We start from the raw sequence: 21,546 nt of genomic DNA on the forward strand, positions 1-21,546 counted from the left end.
GTGATACAACCCAGTAAAGGAGTAGTGGGGTCTGAGATACTACAGACTCGAGATACAGAGCAACTTAAGTGAAGTCATAGTGACCCAAGGGAAGAACCCAGAGAAGGCACAAACTTCTGAAATCTTGGGAAAGAGGAATAACACTGGAGCAATGAATGCCCACAACCCCACAACATCAGAACCCGATAAAACAGAAAATCAGAGATTTCTAGAAGATCAAATCAGGAAAATAACTGTAGAAATAATAGAGGTGCTTCGAAAAGAACTCAGAGAGAGCCAAAAAGAGATAAAGGATGCAATTAATGAAGTAAAGGCCTCAATTCAAAGCACAGACAACCGATTAGACCACATGGAGAACAGAATCTCGCTCTTAGAAGACGATCATTCCAAAAATGAACACATAGTTTCTAATCTAGAAAAAAAAATATCCGACAGCAGGAATCTGATACTGAAGAAATATGGGCCCATTTTAAGAGAGCTAACCTAAGAATAATTGGAATAGAGGAGGGAAAAGAAAGTGAAACCAAAGGGATCAACAATCTCTTCAAGGAAGTAATAGCAGAAAATTTTCCAAACATAGAGCAAGAGGTTGATACACAGGTCCAGGAAACTTATAGAACTCCCTTTAGACAGGATCGGAGAAGAGGATCCCCACGCCACATAATTGTCAAAATGACCAATGTGGAAGCCAAGCAGAGAATCTTAAAGGCAACAAAAACAAAGGGCCAAGTGACATTCAGAGGCAAACCAATTAGAATCACTCCAGACTTCCCAAACCAAGTCATGAGAGCCAGAAGGGCTTGGAGTAACATATTCCAAACTCTAAAAGAAAACAACTTCCAGCCCAAAATTTCCTACCCAGCAAAACTTTCTATCAAATTAGATGGAGAAATAAGAAGCTTCCATGACAAACAGAAACTGAAGGAATTTATGTCTTCAAAACCAGCACTAGAGAAAATACTCAAAGAGATTAACTACAAAGAAGAAATAGGTAACACACACCAGAACCAGAGAAACAAGATTTTTCATCCAACAGAGAACTAAGATTGGTTATCTGTGGAGATTCATTATTTATGTTAGTCTTTTACCTATCTCTAAATGGTATTGTTTGCCTTTATTGTTGTTAATTTTTAGGATTTCTAGTTGCAATATTAATATACCTTCAGATATAGCATTCGGAAATATTTTATCCCATTCTATTAGTAACTTTTAACTCTGTTTACATTGTCTTTGGATATACAATATTTTTTTATTTTTTAGGGAGTTTGTATACTCTTCTGTTGCCTGTGCCATTGAAATCATATCCAAGACATCACTGCCAATTTCAATGTTGTGAGGTTTTATGACCCAGATTTTCTCCTAAAAGTTTATAGTCTTAAGATTTATATTTAGGTCATTTATCTATTTTGAGTTAATATTTGTATATGGGATTAGGTAAGGGTCCAATTTTATTCTTTTCCATATAATTATTATTTTTCAACAATATTTAGTTAAAAGATTATTATTTCCATCACCAAATGTTCATGGAAACCTTGTCAAAAATAACTTGACAATATAGGGAAGAATTTAGGTCTAGGCTTTTATTTAACTCCAATGGTTTATATATCTGCCTTTAGAATAGTACTATACTGTTTCAATTATTGTAGCTTTATATGGTTTGAAATCAGAAAATATATATCTTCTAGTTTTGTTCTTTTTCAAGATCGTTGTGGATATCTAGAGTCCATATTCCATATTAGGATAGATTTTTTTTCTGAAAAATAAATATATAAATATATGATAGTTTCACCAAAAAAAAAAGAAAAAAATATTCTCTGTTAAGAAAGAAAGTAAAAAGAAATATTGAAATGTTATCTTTAAGTCATCAAAAGCTTGGTATCAGACAAATGAAACTGTTATGTGAGATTATCATTTTTAATTTTGGATAAATTGCTATAATACTAGATGTCAACCACTAAGCCAAGCATGGGAAGGAGGGATGGGGAGAGAATGGGGTGGGGATCGGGTGGGGGCTGACTGGGCGATGTGTGCATGTATGTCTACAAAAGTTTGTATCCCACTATGATGTATGAATACAGTGCACCAATAAAAAATAATAAAAAAAAATCAGGAGACTTAGTTTGTGAAACCCAGGAATAAATGAAGTCACATCTTAGAACAATTTAATACACAGATATATCCTACCTAAAAAAGAGGCTTTAATGATAAACACAATCATAAATATACTATAAAATGGTTTTTGGAGAACGGGGACGTCACCTTAAAATATGACTTCCCAGAAAAAGTTAAAAGACTCTTAACATACCTACAAGGTGCACAGGTAATAGTCACTCCTAAGAGCAAGATTTAAAAATTATAGTTCTGTTTAATTGTGATACTCATAAGTGACTCTGAATTCATTTGTACTGGCTTATATGTGGGATAAACAGCTGCATGATGAGGTCAGCTTACTTAAGTCTGAAAGATGTAAAAACTGCCATCTAAAAAACCTATACCCAGTCTAGGGATGGAGCTCAGACAGAACACTTGTCTGCCACGTGTGAGGCCCTGGGTTTGATGTCAAGCAAAGAAATGAGGGAAGGAAGGAAGGGAGGGAGGGAGGGTAGGTTGGCAGACAATGGTCCCTGCTTGTAATCCCAGTGCTTGGGAGGCTGAGACAGGAGAATAAGAGGTTCTAGACCAGCCTCAGCAACTTAGCAAGGCCCTCAGCAACTTGGTGAGATCCTGTTTCAAAATAAAAAAATAAAATAAAATATGGCTGTAGGTGTAGCTCAGAGGTAGAATGGCCCTGGGTTGTTCCATTCCCAGTCACACACACACACACACACACACACACACACACACACACACACATAAATATGGAGGGAAGAAAGGAAATGAAGAAGGGAAGGAGGGAAGGAGGGAGTGAGGGAGGAAGGGAGGAAGGGCGGGAAAACCTATATCGCCCCATATATAGGAATAGAACCTATATTTTCACCTCCTTAATTTCACTCCTTTTTGGCTGAGACTGGAGCCAAGCACACATGCCTCTGTATTTCCAGTAGCATGGCTCTGAGCCTAATGCTGCATGCACTCACCATCAAGACGCAGGTAAAGGAAGTTCCGAAAAGCAAAGTAATCCTCCATAATGGTCATGAGGGACGTCATCTGGCAGAAAAGCAGCACGCGGTGATTAGTCGCTCTCAATTTTGGCAGAATACGATCAAGTAGCTCAAACTTTCCCGAGGCCCGATACAGCTCAGCCCTGAACCCAAAACGCAAAACAAGAAGACAGTATTACTGCTGTCTTCCTGAAGGATCCAGTAGCTCTATGCTGTTCATGCAGTGCTTTGTACACAGGAAACATTCAATAAGGAATTGTGGGATGGATGAGTGAATAGATAGATGGATGGATAAGTGTCAACTCAGAGCAAAGACGGTCTTTAGCAGAAATAAAAGACATCTATATTTGTCCAAAACCCATTTGTACGTGCTAGGTGGGAAGGCAGATTTTGGAAAGAAACCCTTTCATGCTTCTCGGACTTTTCCCATTCTTTCTCAGCTCTAAGTCCCTACTTATTACATATATAAAACTGCTAATTTTGAACACTCATGATCAATTCTTACTGAGCATCTAAGAACTGGAATTACAAGCAGGCACCGCCACTCATGGCTTATGTTTTATTCAGAAAGTAGGTACCAAGCACAATGCTGGGCACATGTACGATGATAAATTACACATTGTGATAAGCGCGAGAAAGAAAGGCAGCAAGTTGTGAGAACTCACAGCAACACACGGCGCCTTCTTTAGGTCAGGGTGGAGCGTGGCATGCTTGGCCCTAGCCTGCTATCTCTTTTTATAAAGGCCTTTTTCTTTTTCTTTCTTTATTGTGGTACTGGGGATTGAACTGAGGGGCATTCTATCTGTAAACCATAGACCAGCCCTATTTTATGTTTATTTTATTTATTTTTTTAATTTTACATTTAGGTTATTATTTTTAACTATTTTTAATTTTTTTTTCCTGGTACTAGAGATGGAACCCAGGGGCATTCTACCTCTGAGCTACACGCCCAACCCTATATTTTATTCTTTATTTTATTTTATTTTTTGGTGGTACTGGGGTTCCTGGAAGCACTTCTACCTCCAGGCTATACTCCCAGACCTATTTTTATATTTTTATTTGGAAACAGGGTCTCTTAAGCCAGCAAGGATGGGTTCAAACCTGCACAATCCTCCTGTCTTTGCTTCCCAAGTGCAGGGATTACAAGCGTGCACCACCATTCCCTGCATTATTCTTTATTTTAAAAGAGAGTCTCACTGAGTTGCAAAGGGCCTCACTAAGTAGCTAAGGTTGTCCACAACTGCGGTCCTCCTGTCTCAGACTCCCAAATGCTGGGATTACAGGCATGCACCACCACGCCCAGCTTTTTTTTTTTAATTTTGTATTGGTGCATTATAGTCATGCATATTAATGGAATACAAGATGGTAGAGGCATACATGCACACACCACTCATTTAGCCCTTCCCCAATCCCTTCTCATGTTTGACTTAGTGATTGACTTTGATATGTTTGTGAATGTACATCATGTACATTAGGGAATTTTCCTCCTCCCCCCATACCCACAGTAGCCTCCTTATTTGCTTTTCTTTCTCTCTCTCTCTCTCTTTCTTTTTTTTTTTCTTTTCTTTCTTTTTTTTTTTTTTTTTGGTACTGGGGATGTAACCTAGGGGCAATTTACCTCTGAGCTACAACCCAAGCCCTATTTTTTATTCTTTATTTTTTTATTTATTTATTTTTTTTGGTGGTACTGGGGTTCCTGGAAGCCCTTCTACCTCCGGGCTACACTCCCAGACCTATTTTTTATACTTTTTTTATTTGGAAACAGGGTCTCATAAGCCAGCGCACGCGGCTGGCTTCGAACCTGCGCGATCCTCTTGTCTCTGCCTCCCAAGCGCAGGGATTACAAGCGTGCGCCACCACGCCCGGCCTTATTCTTTATTTTGAAACAAGGTCTCACTTAGTTGAAGAGGGCCTCTCTAAGTGGCTGAGACTGTCCCAAAACCTGCGATCCTCCTGTCTCAGCCTCCGAAGAACTGGAATTACAAGCATACGCCACCACTCCTGGCTTGTTTTTTTATTTAGAAACAAGGTCGCACTAAGGTGCGGAGGGCCCCATGTTGCTGAGGCTGGCCGGGAACCTGTGATCCTCCTGACCCAGCTAGTATAAATAAAGTTTTATTAGAACACGGCCCTCTCGCTCATTTCTGTTGACTCTGGCTGCTTTCAGGAGTTGCTGTCTGAGCTGAGTAGATATGACAGAAGGCTTCAGGCCAATAAAGCTGAACATATTTCTGATCTGGCCCTTTAGAGTAAAAGCCTGCCAAGCACCGGTTAGCGGGTTCAAGGTGACCTCCGTGAAGAGAGAACAGTTTGGCTAAAAATTGACATAATCAAGAAAAAGGTATTCAGGAGAAGAGGAGACAGCAGGGAAAGGTGAGATATGTGTAGAAGCTGTGAGGAGTCCAGGAGCTGATGAGCCTGAGAAACTGAGACAAGCAGTAGCGAGCGTGGCTTGAACAGAGGGGAGGGGAGGGGAGGGTGAGGAGAGGAGGTGGGACTAGAGATGGAAACTGTCAGCTCCACTCAACAGCATGGTCCTCGATGCAGTGGCAACCACCCATGTGTTTCCAACGAGGGAATGATGAGACCCGGCAAGGTGGCCTAAGACACCATGTGAGTGGAGTGAGGAGGGGTTGGGGCCCTGGGGCACCACAGCGGTGCAAGTCAGAGACAGGGGGTGCCCTGGAGATGGAGCTGTGGTTGGGAGAAAGGCTCATGTGGAGCCTTGTCCTCCCACAAGGAACCACTTTTTTCTTCTATTCACAGGGCTGTGTTATATGTCATTAAAACTTCATTCTAGGGTTGTTAAAATTTGGAAAAATTGCCATCCCTGACACTGAATGTGCCATTGGTAGATGATTCTGTGACTCAGTATGTATTTCTACAGTCACATTTCCAAACATGCCTTCCTTTCTGTCTCCCGCTCTAAGCACTGAGGTCTCCTGTATCCCTGTGTTCACACTGCAACCCTGGCCATGCTGCTGGGAATGGAGCGACCAGGACCCAGAGGACAGCAAGGGCAGGAGAGCAAAGGGGCTTGGGGTGCGCCTCCTGTGTGGATTCCGGTTCCGGTTTTAGCCCAGAGACCCTGTTTGCCCTTGGGATCCAAACAGGACCCCTCTATCCTAATAATATATTTCCTCTGCAGCAAAGCCATGAGACCCTGTGCTAGTGCAAGCTTCATCTTTTTGTTGTCACGAGGCATGATTCTCTTCATTGTTCATTGCTAATGAAATAATCTCTCCTATTTGGGCCATATTGTAACAAATGACTGTAAAATCATACCAAGTTACAGCAGGTGAGACGTTTCCCCTACTGCACATGAATGTTAAATATCAACATGAAGCCGAGTGTGGTGGTGCACACCTGCAATCCCAGTACTTGGGAGTCTGAGACAGGAGGAAGGATCGCAGGTTCCAGGACAGCCTCAGCAAACAGTGAGACTCTCATCAACCTCGCGAGAAAGTGTTTCAAAATAAAAATAAAAATAGGACCTGGGGGTGTAGCTCAAAGGTAGTGTCTCCAAGTTCAATCCCCAATACCACACACACACACACACACACACACACACACACACACACACCAATACAAGAAATTACATTCCATAAGACAAATTTCCTTCAAGCCTAAACTACACTTTTGGTTGGAAGTAACAACTCTCTGAGGCTTCAGGAACATTTGAGAATACTAGAATATTATTAAATATATTAAGCAAAATCTCTGTTCTTTGAATTGCCACTTGCTCAAGGCAAGTAGTAATTCATGCCAGTAAAGAAATACTGATATCATTTTGGTTCTCCATTTATGTCCCTCTGCTAAGGAGCATGGGGGCTACAGAGGCTGATAATACATATCTGCATGACAGAAAGCACTACAGAAAGAAGGGGGTTTAGGCAGGACCAATGATACTATGTTTTAAAAGAAAAAAAGTAAGATTTACCCATTGATGACCCCATTTGAATATCCCAGGTGTTCAGCAAAGGATTCCTTTAAAAGAAAGAGAAAAAAGTAATTTAAAAATGTAATAATTGTTATTATTATCATTATCACTATTTTATTTGATTTTTTTGGAAGTACTGGGGATGGAACCTGGGACATCATGCATGCTAGACAAGTGTTTTACCATTGGACTGCATCCCCAGCCCTAAAAAATGTGATTATTGACTTAATGATTGCTTTTTTAGTGACTACACCTTGTGTTCCTTGAGTACAGTTAAAGCAAACGCAACAATAAATGAATATACAGATACTCATTGTAGAGTGACCCAGAAACTCAGTGCCTTTGAGTTCAGACTTTTGTTCTTCTGGACATGGGTCCTGTGAACCTGTCTCTGGCCTCCCGGAAGAGGATGAGCTCCCTGTCCACAGGGGCTGAGCATCTACTGTCCTGGCACTGAGCTGGTAGTTGCTTCTGGGGATCTACTAGCAAGGAGTTCAGAGTCTGAGGAACAGTGTGATCCAAACAAATCAGGATTAACATGTAAACATAAACAGAACTCTGGAATACTTAACAATAAAAAGAATGGCAATTACATAAAGCAACTTTTAAGTTTAGTGAAATGCTAACGTCCCTCATGAACTGTGATTCTGTTGTGACAAACCAGACCTCAAACATACTCTACCCTTAGTGTCAGGTTTCCATTTCTAGAACACAGAACTTCATCACTTAATTCCCTCCTTACTGATTGAGAGGAAGAAACATCTGACTGTTCTCCATTCCTGCTTAATGGGAATAGACCCCAGAGGTGAAGAGCGAGTCACCCCTCCACACTGGCCATCAACTGTCCCTTTTCTGCCTCCCTCTTCCCCTGATCACTGCATACTATCCTCCACACAGACCAGATCTTTCCCTTTGGCCTCTGCCCTCAAATATGATGCTCATCATTCCTGGCATCCTCTGGCTGCTCAGAGCACTGTCCTGGGCAACACTGACACTGTGGACAAAGATAAAACCCCAGCCCACCTTCTGGAACCATGCTAAAGCTTTCTACTTGTGGCAGTTCCTTTCTTGGTTCTTAGGTTCTATACCCATCTCCAAAGAGGGTTGGGGAAACCAAAGCAAGGCTGTGTGTGCATGGACTGTGGTATGGCTGGGTATCGGCATCCGTTTAAAAATACTGCTTTCAGTTCTTCAATGAAGCTCCTCAGAGGCAGTGAGAGCAATCTGGAGCTCAGGCTTCTAAAATAACTTGGTATCAGTGAAGGGTTGTGTGGCAAACAAAACAAAAGCAAAAGCACACAGCATCTCAGACCCATAACTACCAGTAGGTTAGCCATGAACCGTGGGTCTCCTACTTTGAGGAATAAGACATTTGAAGTTTTCTGTAGTAAAAATGCTGCAAATCCAAGTCTGTCTACTGTCTGCTACTTAAAGTATAAATAGGCAGGCACAGTGGCATGGGCATGTTCTTTAGGTTTGGCCTCCCTAAGCCCTTGGCCTTCCCAGTCCAGACAGGAGGAGCTTGAGAGAGAGAGAGAGAGAGAGAGAGAGAGAGAGAGAGAGAGAGAGAGAGAGAGTGTGTGTGTGTGTGTGTGTGTGTGTGTGTGTGAATGCGATCTTTCTTCCTGACATGGCCCACCCTGTTTCAAAGGCTAGATTTTTTTTTTTGGTGGAACTGGGAATTGAACCCAGAAATATTCTACATCCAAGCTATGCTCCTATTTTATTTTGTATTTTTTGAAACAAGGTCTTGCTAAGCTTCTGAGGCTGACCTCAAACCTATGATCCTCCTGTATCAGCTTTTCAAGTACTGGGACTAGAGACTCATACCACTACACCGGGCTATTTATTTATTTCTACAGTCGCCAAAATGATGTAATACGGACACATCATGTTTATAATACCCAAGTCCCCAAAGAACCCTAGAAATCAGAGCACACGCCTTAAAGCTGTTTTCAGAAAATACGGGATGGTGAGAGACAAGTTATCCCGACACAATCATGTGCATCATTAGACTTCTCCCTACATCCCCAGCCCAACACACACCCAGAACTCATTCAGTATACCTTGTCTGTATATTCTAGTGTCCAAGATGCTCCACGTGTCATTATTTAAAAGATGAACCACCTACCAGTCCTTTATGATTTCTCTTTCACTATAAATCAAGCAGGCTACAGCCGGGTGAATCTGAGTAAATACCCCACCAGGTTACTGTGACAAAGTGGCCTGAGACATGAACTCATTTTACACTGTCCATTAGCTTCTCCTTCATCTATGTATCTATATAGCTATGGATTGCTGAGAGAGAGAGAGAGAGAGAGAGAGAGAGAGAGAGAGAGAGAGTGTGTGTGTGTGTGTTGGTGCTGTTTATTCCACTTACATCTGTAAGTATACCTCTTTCCTATAATAGAGCCTGGTCCTCAACTCTTCTGGCTAATCCTCCATGACTACAGATGCCCTCCCCTCAGTCCATAGATCCTCTCCCTATGCCCACACATGCGCTCTCCATATACCCACAGATGCTCTCCCCTGTGTCTATAGATGCTTCCTCATACATTTGCACACTCCTGCATCCATGGATACTGCCCTCTACCCGTGGGTGCGCTCCTCTGTATTCATAGATGCCCTTTCCTATGTCTGTGGATCCTCTCTCCTACAGCTTGGATATTCTCTTCTAAGGACCTGAAGACCACAGCTGTGTTGCAAGTACTGATTGCCCTGCACAGTTTAGAGAGGGCTCTACTAGAGAGAAGGGGCGTGAAATAAATATTCTGACTTAACAGATATGTTTGTCAAAACGAAGATACTCTCAATTTTTATCCTGTGATTAAATGTTAATTTTCCAGAAGTTTCTATGTATTGCTTTAAAGTAAAACAGTGCAGACACTGGACTCTGCAGTGATTTTTCTCTATTTGCACCAGAACGTAGGCCCTACATAGGCAACTGTCCCCAGGACCACGTGCTTCCCCAGCAACACTGACTGCAAGAGGTGGCGATTGGCACCCCTTTTCATTCTCACTCCAGCCAATTGTCCCTACTGGAGTGACACACTATCAACACTGGAAAATAATTCACATGTAGTGAATGCACCAGAAAATGTCCTCTCCCCTAAAAACAGCTTTTTACAGACCTGAGCATCAAAATAAAAGCACCAATTTACATCATTTACATCGTCACGACAGAAACAAGACAGGAAAAAAACATAAATCATATAACAAACTAAACACAGTGTCTTTCACCAAGAAAATATTTAAAGCACACCATCCTCTTCAATATTTATAAATACATTATTTTAATATTTTTCACAGCATCTTTTGGAGGAAGCTGGATGTAGCTGTCATTATCTTCAATTTCAGAGTTCCCACCATACCAGTGCAATTCACAGTACTTACCCACACCCATGTATGAGCCGTCGCTTACAACGTTTTTTCACTACTTTAAACGCTTGGTGCCAATGAGAACCCATAAGCAGGAAATTCATGTTTGCTAATTCTGCTTGAAGAAGCATCAGAACCTGCCCTTTCGATTCCTGCAAACATGCTCTACTTCTGTGTTCATGAGGTACTAGAGATTGAACCCAGGGCCTTATACATGTTGGCCAAGCACTCTACCACGAAGGCACACTCCCAGCCCTTTTTAAAATTTCATTTTGAGCCAAGGTTTTCCTAAATTATGGATGTTAGCTTTCAACTTATGATCCTCCTGCCTTAGCCTCTGCAGTAGCTGGAGACATGATCCACCATGCCTCACTTTAAACTAGCAGTAGTAAAATTAGCACAGCCAGGCATGGTGGCGCACGCTTGTAATCCCCGCGCTTGGGAGGCTGAGACAGGAGGATCGCACAGGTTCGAAGCCAGCTGAGGCTGGCTTAAGAGACTCTGTTTCTAAATATAATATAAAATAGGTCTGGGAGTGTAGCCCGGAGATAGAAGGCCCCTGGGTTCCATCCCCAGTACCACCTAAAAAATAAAAAAAGATTAGCACAAACACAAGATACAGACTTACCTCAATGTGCTGAAACATATATGGGTGATTGCAGATTTTTCTCAATTGCATTATAGTATTCATGAGTGTCTTTGCACCTCCTTTCCCCTGAGAAGAAATGGAAAGAAAAAAACAGAACTCATTATTGAGTGGATATTTTTGATTTTTAAAAGCTAGGCTTCAGAGCTGGGCATGGTGGTACATGCTTGTAATTTCAGTACTTGGGAGGCTGAGGCAGAAGAATCCCAGGTTTGCTGCCAGCCTCAGCTACTTAGTGAGACCTTCTGTAACTTAGTGAGACCCTGTTTCAAAATAAAGCATAAAAAATAGGGCTGGGGTACAGCTTGAAGATAGAATGCCCCTGGGTTTAATCCCTAGCTCAGTAAAATATAAAATAAAACTAAGCTGGGTGTGGTAGTGCACACTTGTAATCCCAGTACCTGGAAGGCTGAGAAAGGAGGAAGACAGGTTCATGGCCAGCCTCAGCAACTTAGTGAGGCTCTCCACAACTAAGTGAGACCCTATTTCTAAAAGAAAGAATAAAATAGGGCTAGCGAGAGTGTAGCTTGAATGTAGAATGCCCCTGGGTTCATTCCCCAGTACTACAAAAATTAAAAAAAAATAATAAAATAAAAGCTAGGCTTCAGGGGCAAGGTGCAGCCCAGCGGTAGAGTGCTTGCCTCACATGTGCAATGCCTTGAGATGAATCCCGAGCACCACAACGGGAAAAACAATAATAAAAGCTAGGCTCCTTATAGAACAGACTAAGGGCCATAGGTCTTCGCGGTAACCCATGCACCTTGTGGTTCAACATTCTTTTTCTTACATGGCTGTTACTGAGTTTGATAAAACATCTTCCTTATAAATGGCTTATTCTATAGAAAAAGTAAATCTTAAAGAATCACATCAAGTTGGTGGCTGATGTGGCTATATACTTCCTAGGATTTTGGAAGAGAGAGCACAGAACAGATGCCCAGGGAATGAAACTGGATTTTAAAACCTTCTAAAATGCTACTCGACACTTAGGCAGAAGGTGTTTTCTGCAGAATTAACAGAAGCAGAGCTAACTCTTGGTAACAGGAACACATCCCTCCTTTCCCCCTGCTCTGCTGCAGTTAAGAGGTTAAGAGACTTCCATTGGCAGCTTTAATAGCTGCAGAAAAGAGCCAGGTATGGTGGCGCATGCTTGTATTCTAGTACTTGGGAGACTGAGAGAGGAGGATCTCTGGTTTGTGGCCAGCCTCAGCTACTTAGTGAGGCTCTCCGAAACTTGAGACCCTGTTTCAAAAATGAAAGAACAAGCTGGGCGTGGTGGCACTCCCTTGTAATCCCAGTGCTTGGGAGGCTGAGACAGGAGGATCGCACAGGTTCGAAGCCAGCCTCAGCTACTTAGTGAGGCTCTCGGGAACTTAGTGAGACCCTGTTTCCAAATAAATTATAAAATAGAGTTGGGGGTATATTCCGGAGGTAGAAAGCCCCCTGCTGGGTTCCACCCCCTAGTACCACAAAAAATAAATAAATAAAAATAAAAGAATAAAAAATAGGGCTGGGGGTATAGCTTGGAGGTAGAATGCCCCTAGGTTCAATCCCCATTACCTAAATAAATAAATAAATAAATAAATAAATAAATAAATAAATTTTTTGCGGGTCTGGGGATGGAACCCAGAGGCACTTGACCTCTGAGCTATACCCCCTGCTCAATTCTTTATTCTTTATTTTGAAACAGGGTCTCACTGAGTTGTGGAGGGCCTCACTAAGTAGCTGAGGCTGTCTGCGAACTGCTATCCTCCTGTCTCAGCCTCCCAAATGCTGGGTTTACAAGAATACGCCACCACGCCCAGCTAATACATTTTTAAAAAGGGCTAGGAGTGTAGCTCAGAGGCAGAATGCCCCTGGGTTCAATCTTTACTAACACACACACACACACACACACACACACACACACACACACACACACAAAATAGCTGCAGAAAAGGGTCAGTGATGAGCTTTAGCAAACAAGGATGCTTTCTGGAAACTGCCGACACCATGTATCACAGCATCCAGAGTTACAATGGCATCCACAATGTACCTTCTTATCTTTCTCAGAACCGTCTGTGAGGAGGATGCCCTTGGCCTGCATGTGGCGATAGAGGATCTTCTGAAGAGCTGACATGTCACACTTGATCACGTATTCCACCTGGGAAGAGGACAAGAAGCAGTGAGGGCAGGAAGGGGAAAGTGCTATTGGGACAGGGCTCGGGGCTACTCCTGGAAGCTTCCCTGTCCTGAATTCATGGGGTGGGGCAGTGGAGGAGACCGTGGTCCTCACTGCTAAGGGTACCTTTAAAATGGTGAGACAATGTCCTAAGCAGCTGAAACCAGGATCATGTTTTCTAAAATTTTCTGGCTTGATTCCGTATTTGAGAGAGAGAGAGAGAGAGAATGGCTTACCAACTCTTCACAACTGCTCAGAATTATTGAATATCATGTATTTTCATCATTTCCTCTGCTTCCCACCTACATCCCCTTTCACATGAACAGAACAGTTTTAGAAAATACAGTGGCCAATATCCTATGATTTTCTTTGTATGATACTTTTTATTTGGTCCCATATGGCTATCCTCGATACTAGTTTAAATAAATTGAGATTTATAGCAAGCCTAGGGTGACTGCCATTAGGCTCCACTCTGTAGAAATGACAGGCTACCACACAGGGAGGACAATAGGTGGAGAAGAATTAATCCACAACTGGACACAACTTTATGGCCAGGAGGATGGGGCCTCAGTGGTCCTGCTGAAATAGGACAGAACCCAATTTAAAACGGTTAAAGGCAATTCACACGCTCATGGTTGATCACACACCTGCAATATTTTATCACACTCCAGATGCATAAAACCTGCTTCGGTTATTTCCTATTATTATTATTATTTTTCTTTATTAAAACACCCCTAGAATACAAATGTGCAATTTCCATAATAAACATTAGAGTAATGCCTCGAAATCTGCAGCATGGGATTAAAAGTAAATCAGCAAGCTGACTAATGTTTAATAAACTGATTAAAAACGATCAGGCTATTTTCAGCTCCAAGGGCCACAGAGAAGAGGTCACAGAGGGAGAGACAAGGTATATTCATTCCACCATTGCTTCTGAAGGTGCCTGGCAGCCAAGGGAGCCATGGTCAATAGTTTTGTGCCACTGGATTTTGATGCCTCAAGTCAAATTAGGCAAAGGTTTGTTCTTTGGCAGAAAAGTTAAGAAAAGTAAGTAAGCCACGCAAAACTTGCTTTAGTTTGTAATGACCTTCTTGATTAAGGAAGAAAAAATGAATCTCCAAGTTTCCTAAACAAGTGTGTACTTAATACAGGATTTGTGTTGTACACACCTGGTCTTGCCACATGCTTGAAGTAGCTCTCCTTTATCTTTTTCATCTTAAATAAAATCCTATTTTTTTAGCTTTGTGTATAATTTCAGCTTTGTGTAAGTTTACGGTATAATTGATAAATCAAAATTGAATATATTTAAGGCGTACAGTGCAATGTTGATAAAGTGCAATATTACATATTTATATATTTTTTTCTTTTTTGGGAGGGGGGTAAAGATTATCACTGTTCTACTTTTGCCAGAATTCTCAACTCACAAATTTGATCATGGTGAACAAAAATGTTAAACAGCTTCAGACTTTAACAAGTACAGTGATAAAAACCTTTCCATGTACCATGCCCTATGCAAAGCAATTTATGTCCCTCTTCTCATTTAACCTACACAAGGGTCCTTTTAGCCTCTTCATCTTATAGACAAGGAATAGGAGCATCAGAGGCATTAAACTACTAGCCAAAGGTGATCCAATGATTCAACAGTGCAATTAGGACTTATATCCACTCTTTAAAACTCTATGGTAATGATGACCAAGGAGACTATGGAGCTTCCAGCTCAGCTTGCTGTTCACCTTCCCCTGGGACTCTCTGCTCCCTGAATATGGGAGAGATGGATGACTCTTATACTGTGCATTAGGGGATGGCATATCCAGAGGTAGCACAGAATGCGCTAGCCTCTAACTGAGCTAGTGAGGAGGGCTGAAAGTGGAGAAGTTTGAGAAGCAGCAGAGGTGCGTGAGGATGCCGTGGGGACAGAGATGCCAAGCATCCTGCTGGTGGTCACCTCTGCAAAGAGGTGAGCTCCTCCTAAGGATGTGACGACTACTCTTGGAAGGGAAGGGCACGGTCCACCTCCTCCCTCACATGATGGGGTAATCAGAAGCTAGTTTGATACATATAATCAAAACCATTGTCATAAGCTTCAGACTGTAGTTCACAGTTCACATTTGCCCCAAGAATCTTTGCAAACAACTTTAAGCCCTTTTGTTCATTGTTGTATTTTTCTCCAAGTCTGGAACACCTTTGGTTGCAGAGGTCCTTACCTTCGGGGCCCTTTTCAAAGATCTTCCCCAGTCACCTTACCAGCCCAAACTGATTTTTTCCTTCATTTCCCTCAAAAAAAGTTGGTCATGAAGCTTGTCTGATGGCATTCCCTTATGAGGAAGATATGTCAAAGCACCTTGCCAAAATATAGCTATATATTTATTCATGAATTATATGCATGCACCTGATATTAATGTCTCATGTTTTGAGTTACTTTTAAGGCATGGGACAATGTTAAAAGCAGCTAAATTATATACATATTTCACATCGATTTGATGGTACCTACTATTTGTGGAGAATTCCAGCCTGATTATACCCTGTGGTGTAGCTGATGAAAACCCACAGCAGGAAGAGGAGGAGAGGCAGGGTGGCCTTCATTCCATTGTTCACCTCTCTTCACATATATGTTTTAATTGCAACCTACTCCCCCCCTCACACAATTTTTTATGACCTTCTGGGGGCCAGGGCTATTAATGATTGATTAAAAATTAGATCAGGGGTTGGGAGTATAGCTTGGTTGGTAGAACGTTCGCCTAGCATGTGTGAGGCCCTAGGTTCTGTCTCCAGTACTGTAAGAAAAAAAAATCACATCATACTAAAATCATTTATCTGGGTACAAGGAAACCCATGCAGGCTCAAAAGAGGCAACAGGCAGAAAATGAATGTGCCACACAGTAAGGATATATCTATAGGCACATGCTCCATTGGTATAGGTGCCCACTCATGCTTCTCTTGGGATAACCCAGACAACTGTCCCAGGCTCATGACCAACCTTTTGATATACAAACATACCACGAGGGTACCCAGTCATCAATAAAACTTATTATATATTATATATATATATATATATATATATATGTATTCTTTTTTTGAGTAATACTAAAGATTGAGCACAGAGGATTTATACTACAGAGCTATACCCATAGCTCTTTTTATTTGAAAATAAGGTTTCACTAAGTTATTGTACATGGCCTCAAACCTGTGATACTCATGTCTCAACCTTGCATGAACTGGGATTACAGGTGTGTGCCAGGCTTTAATTTTTTAAAGAAAAAAACAAAGATATGGATTTATAACATCATTTTGTACTCCAATAAATTACTAATGTGTACCCTCCCACACACACATCCCTGTGGTTTTGTGTGTGTGTGCACTGGACACCCCTGCTCTAAAGCACGCAAGTGCCACAATCGTTCATTTTACTGGGCTGGAAGATGTATTCCATGTAGTATGCCCTAACTTCCAAGGCCAAGTTTATGGGTCCCTTGTACCATGTCTCCTATTCCCAGGGCAGCCCAGGACCTCCCACGACCTCCCATGTGGCCCACATGCAGGACAAATCAGAGTTCGGGCAAATAGCTATGGATGGTGAAGAGACAGAATGAATGACTTCGGCACAGACACACAGACCAACATGAACACTGTGAGAGAAGTTTCTATGAACAGTGGTGCCAATGTCTCCTGGGTTGGGTCTGAGCTCATTCTCCCCACCCCTAAATGCAATGGGACCCGACTAAAGCATGATTGTGCAAGCACCTTAACATATTGGTGTGGTAGGATGTAAAATTCCCCCAGTAAGTTAGACTTGTGAGAGCCACTGGGGCTATCTTTGTTTAAATTATAATTGTACAGCCAGGCATGTTGGCGACGCTTGTAATACCAGCATTCGAGAGGCTGAGACCAGAGGATAGCAGTTCGCAGACAGCCTCAGCTACTTAGTGAGGCTCTTTGCAACTCAGTGAGACCTGGTTTCAAAATAAAGAATAAAAAATAGGGCTAGGGGGTGCAGCTCAAAGATAGAATGCCCCTGGGTTCCATCCCAGTACCGCAAAACAAAAAATTACATTTGTATAATTGAGGTGCTGGCTTCATGGAGATGATAATTATCTCCCCCAAATCCTATGTTAATAAATGGCCAAACTAATCTCCATAAGTAGGGAAATCTGGTCATTATATTGACCAAGAGTTTCTTCCCATATAAGCCTATAGGAGAATTTGAGCTTTATTTATAAATTGTGCCTGCATACTGTCTTTCACTTACAATTTCTGTTTCAAAAGGATGAATTATTAGAATAGGGAACCTAGACTACTGTGTGTAATGTACTACCACTTTGTGAACTAACACTGTGTGTGTGTGTGTGTGTGTGTGTGTGTGTGTGTGTGTGTTACTAGGGTATGAACTCAAGGGCATTCTATCTCTGAGCTATACCCCTAGTCTTATTTTATTTTATTCATTTATATATTTTGGTGGTACTGGGGATGGAATCCAGGAGCCTTCTACCTCTGGCCTACGCTCCCAGACCTATTTTATATTTTATTTGGAAACAGGGTCTCTTAACCCAGCTGAGGCTGGCTTCGAACCTGCGCGATCCTCCTGTCTCAGCCTCCCAAGCGTGGGGATTACAAGCGTGCGCCACCATGCCCAGCGCTTATTTTATATTTTATTCTGAAACAGCATCTCACAAAATGCTGAAGCTGTCAAGTAATCTCTGATTCTTCTGTCTCTGCCTCCCAAGTACTGGGATTAGTAGTGTGAACCACCATGGCCCAGCTTGAACTGAGATTTTTAAGCAACAGAACACAATTTATGGAAGTTATGAGCATGAGGGAGAAACAATGGTAATTATTAACTACATTAAGTATTATAAGCTTTTATATAAAAAATATATAAGTTGTCCATCTAAAACAAGCTTTTTCTTTAGTGTCTTAAATAAAACATAGCAAAATTGGGATTGATATTAGGTAACCTCTCGTTAACTTCAGATATCAGATATTTAATATATTTTAATATATTTGACATGAATCCATGCACAGCTGGTTGCACGGTTGATATCTAATGACATGAATTAACATAGGAGAAAGTTACACAGACAACCTCAAATGAGAGCTAAATAAAAAAAAATTTATTTTAACTCAGCTTAAGTTGTCTTTTTCTACTAACCAGCATTCTTTTCTGGGTACTGGGGATGGATCTGATGCCAGCAGACTGATGGTGTTGGTGGTAAGGTAAGGTGTGTTCCCTTGTTCATTAGGTGTTTCATTAGCATAATACTCCAGCTAAGTTTCCTAAGCTGCCGAGATGACCAAACTGTGGCCTCCCTGTACCTGCTGCACTCTTACCCAAGGAAGTACATATAAAGATGCCTAAGTTGTTAAGAGATTACAGAACTGTAAACCAACATCCAAAGATACCATTATACATCTATTGAAATGGCTAAAAATGTGTTAAACAAATTACAATACCAATGGGGGAACTAGAATGCTCACACCTAGACAGTGGGACTACAATGTGGTTCAGAGAGCAGAGAAAAGATGTGGAAAATATCTTACGAAATTATGTGTACATTGACCCTAAATCCAAGCATTCATATCCTTAGGTGTTTATTCAAGTGAAATGAAAACCTCTATTATGTTACACAAAAATCTGTACACAAAATGTTTATAGTACTTCCATATATAATTGTCAAAAACTATAAACAACCCCAATATCACAATCTGTGGTACATCCCTATGCCAGAATATTATGCACTGCTGGGCATGGAGATGCATGCCTATAATCCCAGTACTTGAGAGGCTGAGACGAGAGGATTGAAGGTTCTAGGCCAGCCTCAGCAACTTAGTGAAGCTATCGTCAACTTAGCGAGACCCTGTTCCCAAGTGAAAAGTAAAAATAGGGTTGAAGATGCATCTCAGAGGTAGAATGCTCCTGGATTCAGTCCTCAGCACCACAGTATATATATAAACAAATATGCAAAATATATATAAACAAACATGCAAAAATTAGCCTGAGTGAAAGAAACCAGATTTTAAGGGCTAAAGGGGCCAAACTCATACACTGGAGAAAAGACAGCCTTTTCAACAAATGGTGCTGGGAGAACTGGCTATCCATTTGTAGAAAGATGGAACTAAACCCCTATATCTCACCATGCACAGGAATCAACTCGAGATGGATCAAAGACTTAGAAATCAGACCAGAGACTGTGAAGTTATTAGAGGAGAGCATAGGCTCATCACTACAACATATAGGCACAGGCAGTAACTTTCTCAACAAAACCTCCAAAGCTCAGGAAATTAAAGCAAGAATCAATAAGTGGGATAGTATCAAACTAAAAGCTTCTTCTCGTCAAAGGAAACCATCAAGAACCTAAAGAGGGAGCCTACAGAATGGGAGAAGATCTTTACCAGTCACCACTCCGATAGGGGGCTAATATCCAGAATAATACAAAGAGCTCAAAAGACTCTGCACTAGCAAAACAAACAACCCAATCAAGAAATGGGAAATCGAATTGAATAGACACTTTACAAAAGAAGAGATACAAATGGCCAATAGATTCATGAAAAGATGTTCTTCATCATTAGCCATCAGGGAGATGCAAATCAAAACTATGCTGAGATTCCATCTAACCCCAGTCAGATTGGCAAGCATAAAGAAATCAAACAATAATAAATGCTGGCAAGGATGTGGGGAAAGAGAAACTCTTTTACATTGTTGGTGGGAGTGCAAACTAGTTCAGCCACTATGGAGATCTGTGTGGAGATTCCTTAGAAAACTGGGAATAAATTCACCATATGATCTAGCTTTACCACTCCTGGGTATTTTTCCAAAGGGGTTGAAAACAGAACTACAGCAACATATGCATACCTGTGTTCATAGCAGCACAATTTGTAATAGCCAAAATTTGGAAACAACCTAGGCCCCCATCAACAGATGAATGGTTTGCAAAGTTATGGGAAATACACACAATAGAATTCTATTCAGCTATAAAGAAGAACAAAATCACATCATTTGTAAGAAGATGGAAAGTGCCGGAAAGCATTATGTTAAGTGAGATCAGCCAAACACAGAAAGAGAAGAGACATATGTTTCCTCTAATATGTCCAAACGAGTGAGCATTGGGGATACCAGAGGGACTCCAGATAATGGAAGGGAAATGTCAACAAAGTTTGAATGGAAAACTAAGAAAGGAAGGAGGCTGAACTTGATTGATGAGCGGCTATTTCCAAATAGGTGTAAAAGTACAAATATAGCAAGGTTAGCCTGGGTATTAAGTATCGGGAGGGGGTAAGGGAAACGAGGGGGGGAGAGAGGGCACCAAATACAGATTAAATGTATAACATTTACTTTCAATAAAATAAATTAAAAAATAAAATAAAATCATAAACCCTTCTCATGGTGTAGGAAATTTAAAAAAATAAATAAAGGGCTACATATTGTCTAATTCCACTTAGATGATGAAAAAAGGAAGCTTTAGAGATGAAGATCAGGTTAAGGGTCTCATGAGGCTGAGAGTAAAGGGGGACTTTAACTAAAAGGGTAAGGTTTTCACCATGGATTTTTTCTTTTTTTTAAAGACAGGTGATAGAACCATTCTGTACTTTGGTTGTGGACATAATTAACATAACTCTATGCATCTGTCTAAATCCATAGAACTATACACAGAAATGAGTGGATTTTACTTTATGTATATTTACAAACAGACTTAAAAGACATTTTCTTGATTCTTTTTAATAAACGCATTTGAGAATTATTGCTATGGATGTGTTTAACCTTCTCCCATCACTGGCCTTGATTCCTTTATGAATATTCTCTCTCTCTCTCTCTTCTCTCTCTCTCTTTCCTTCTCCCTCCTCCTCCTCCTCCTCCTCCTCCTCCTCCTCCTCCTCCTCCTCCTCCTTCTCCTTCTCTCTCTCTCCCTCCCTCCCTCCTTCCCTCCCTCCCTCTCTGTTAGTGCTGAGAATTGAACCTAGGGGCATTCTACCTCTGAGCCACACTCCCAGCCCTATTTTTTTTTTTTTAATTTTTGAAACAAGAGTCTCACTAAGTTGCTGACAGTTGTTGAGGCTGGCCAAGTAAGGCACACACACTGTGTTTGGCTATAAACAGGCGGTGGCAGAAGAAGCCTCCTTACCTCCAAGGGTAACAGAAATTTCCAATTTCCCCCCATTTAAAAAAAACATTCCTAACAAGGCACAGAGTAGAGCCTGGACATGGGCCAAGCCAGATCAAAACAGCCACATATTTCCTCAGAGTGACTGGTCCCCACATACCCTGAATGAATGGTTTACAGCAACAGAGGTGTGGGAGAGAGCGCACAGCAAAGGCAAGAGAACAGTGAGG

General features: G+C 41.3%; 1 protein-coding gene across 3 annotated transcripts in view; it reads right to left on the minus strand.

Moving 5' to 3' along the window:
* SMARCA2 (SWI/SNF related BAF chromatin remodeling complex subunit ATPase 2) overlaps positions 1 to 21,546 on the minus strand; it is a gene marked incomplete at both ends in the record, with an annotated part of 188,879 nt that overhangs the window by 88,824 nt on the left and 78,509 nt on the right. For all 3 annotated transcript variants that reach the window (XM_080709568.1, XM_080709567.1, XM_080709566.1), the window contains 4 exons: positions 3,078 to 3,244; positions 7,042 to 7,088; positions 11,048 to 11,134; positions 13,098 to 13,205. In XM_080709568.1, the coding sequence (XP_080565694.1) occupies positions 3,078 to 3,244; positions 7,042 to 7,088; positions 11,048 to 11,134; positions 13,098 to 13,205 (409 nt within the window). The remainder of the gene's footprint in view (positions 1 to 3,077; positions 3,245 to 7,041; positions 7,089 to 11,047; positions 11,135 to 13,097; positions 13,206 to 21,546) is intronic.

The sequence above is a fragment of the Muscardinus avellanarius genome, assembly GCF_963383645.1.
Source record: "Muscardinus avellanarius genome assembly, chromosome: 13".
NCBI classification, from domain to species: domain Eukaryota; kingdom Metazoa; phylum Chordata; class Mammalia; order Rodentia; family Gliridae; genus Muscardinus; species Muscardinus avellanarius.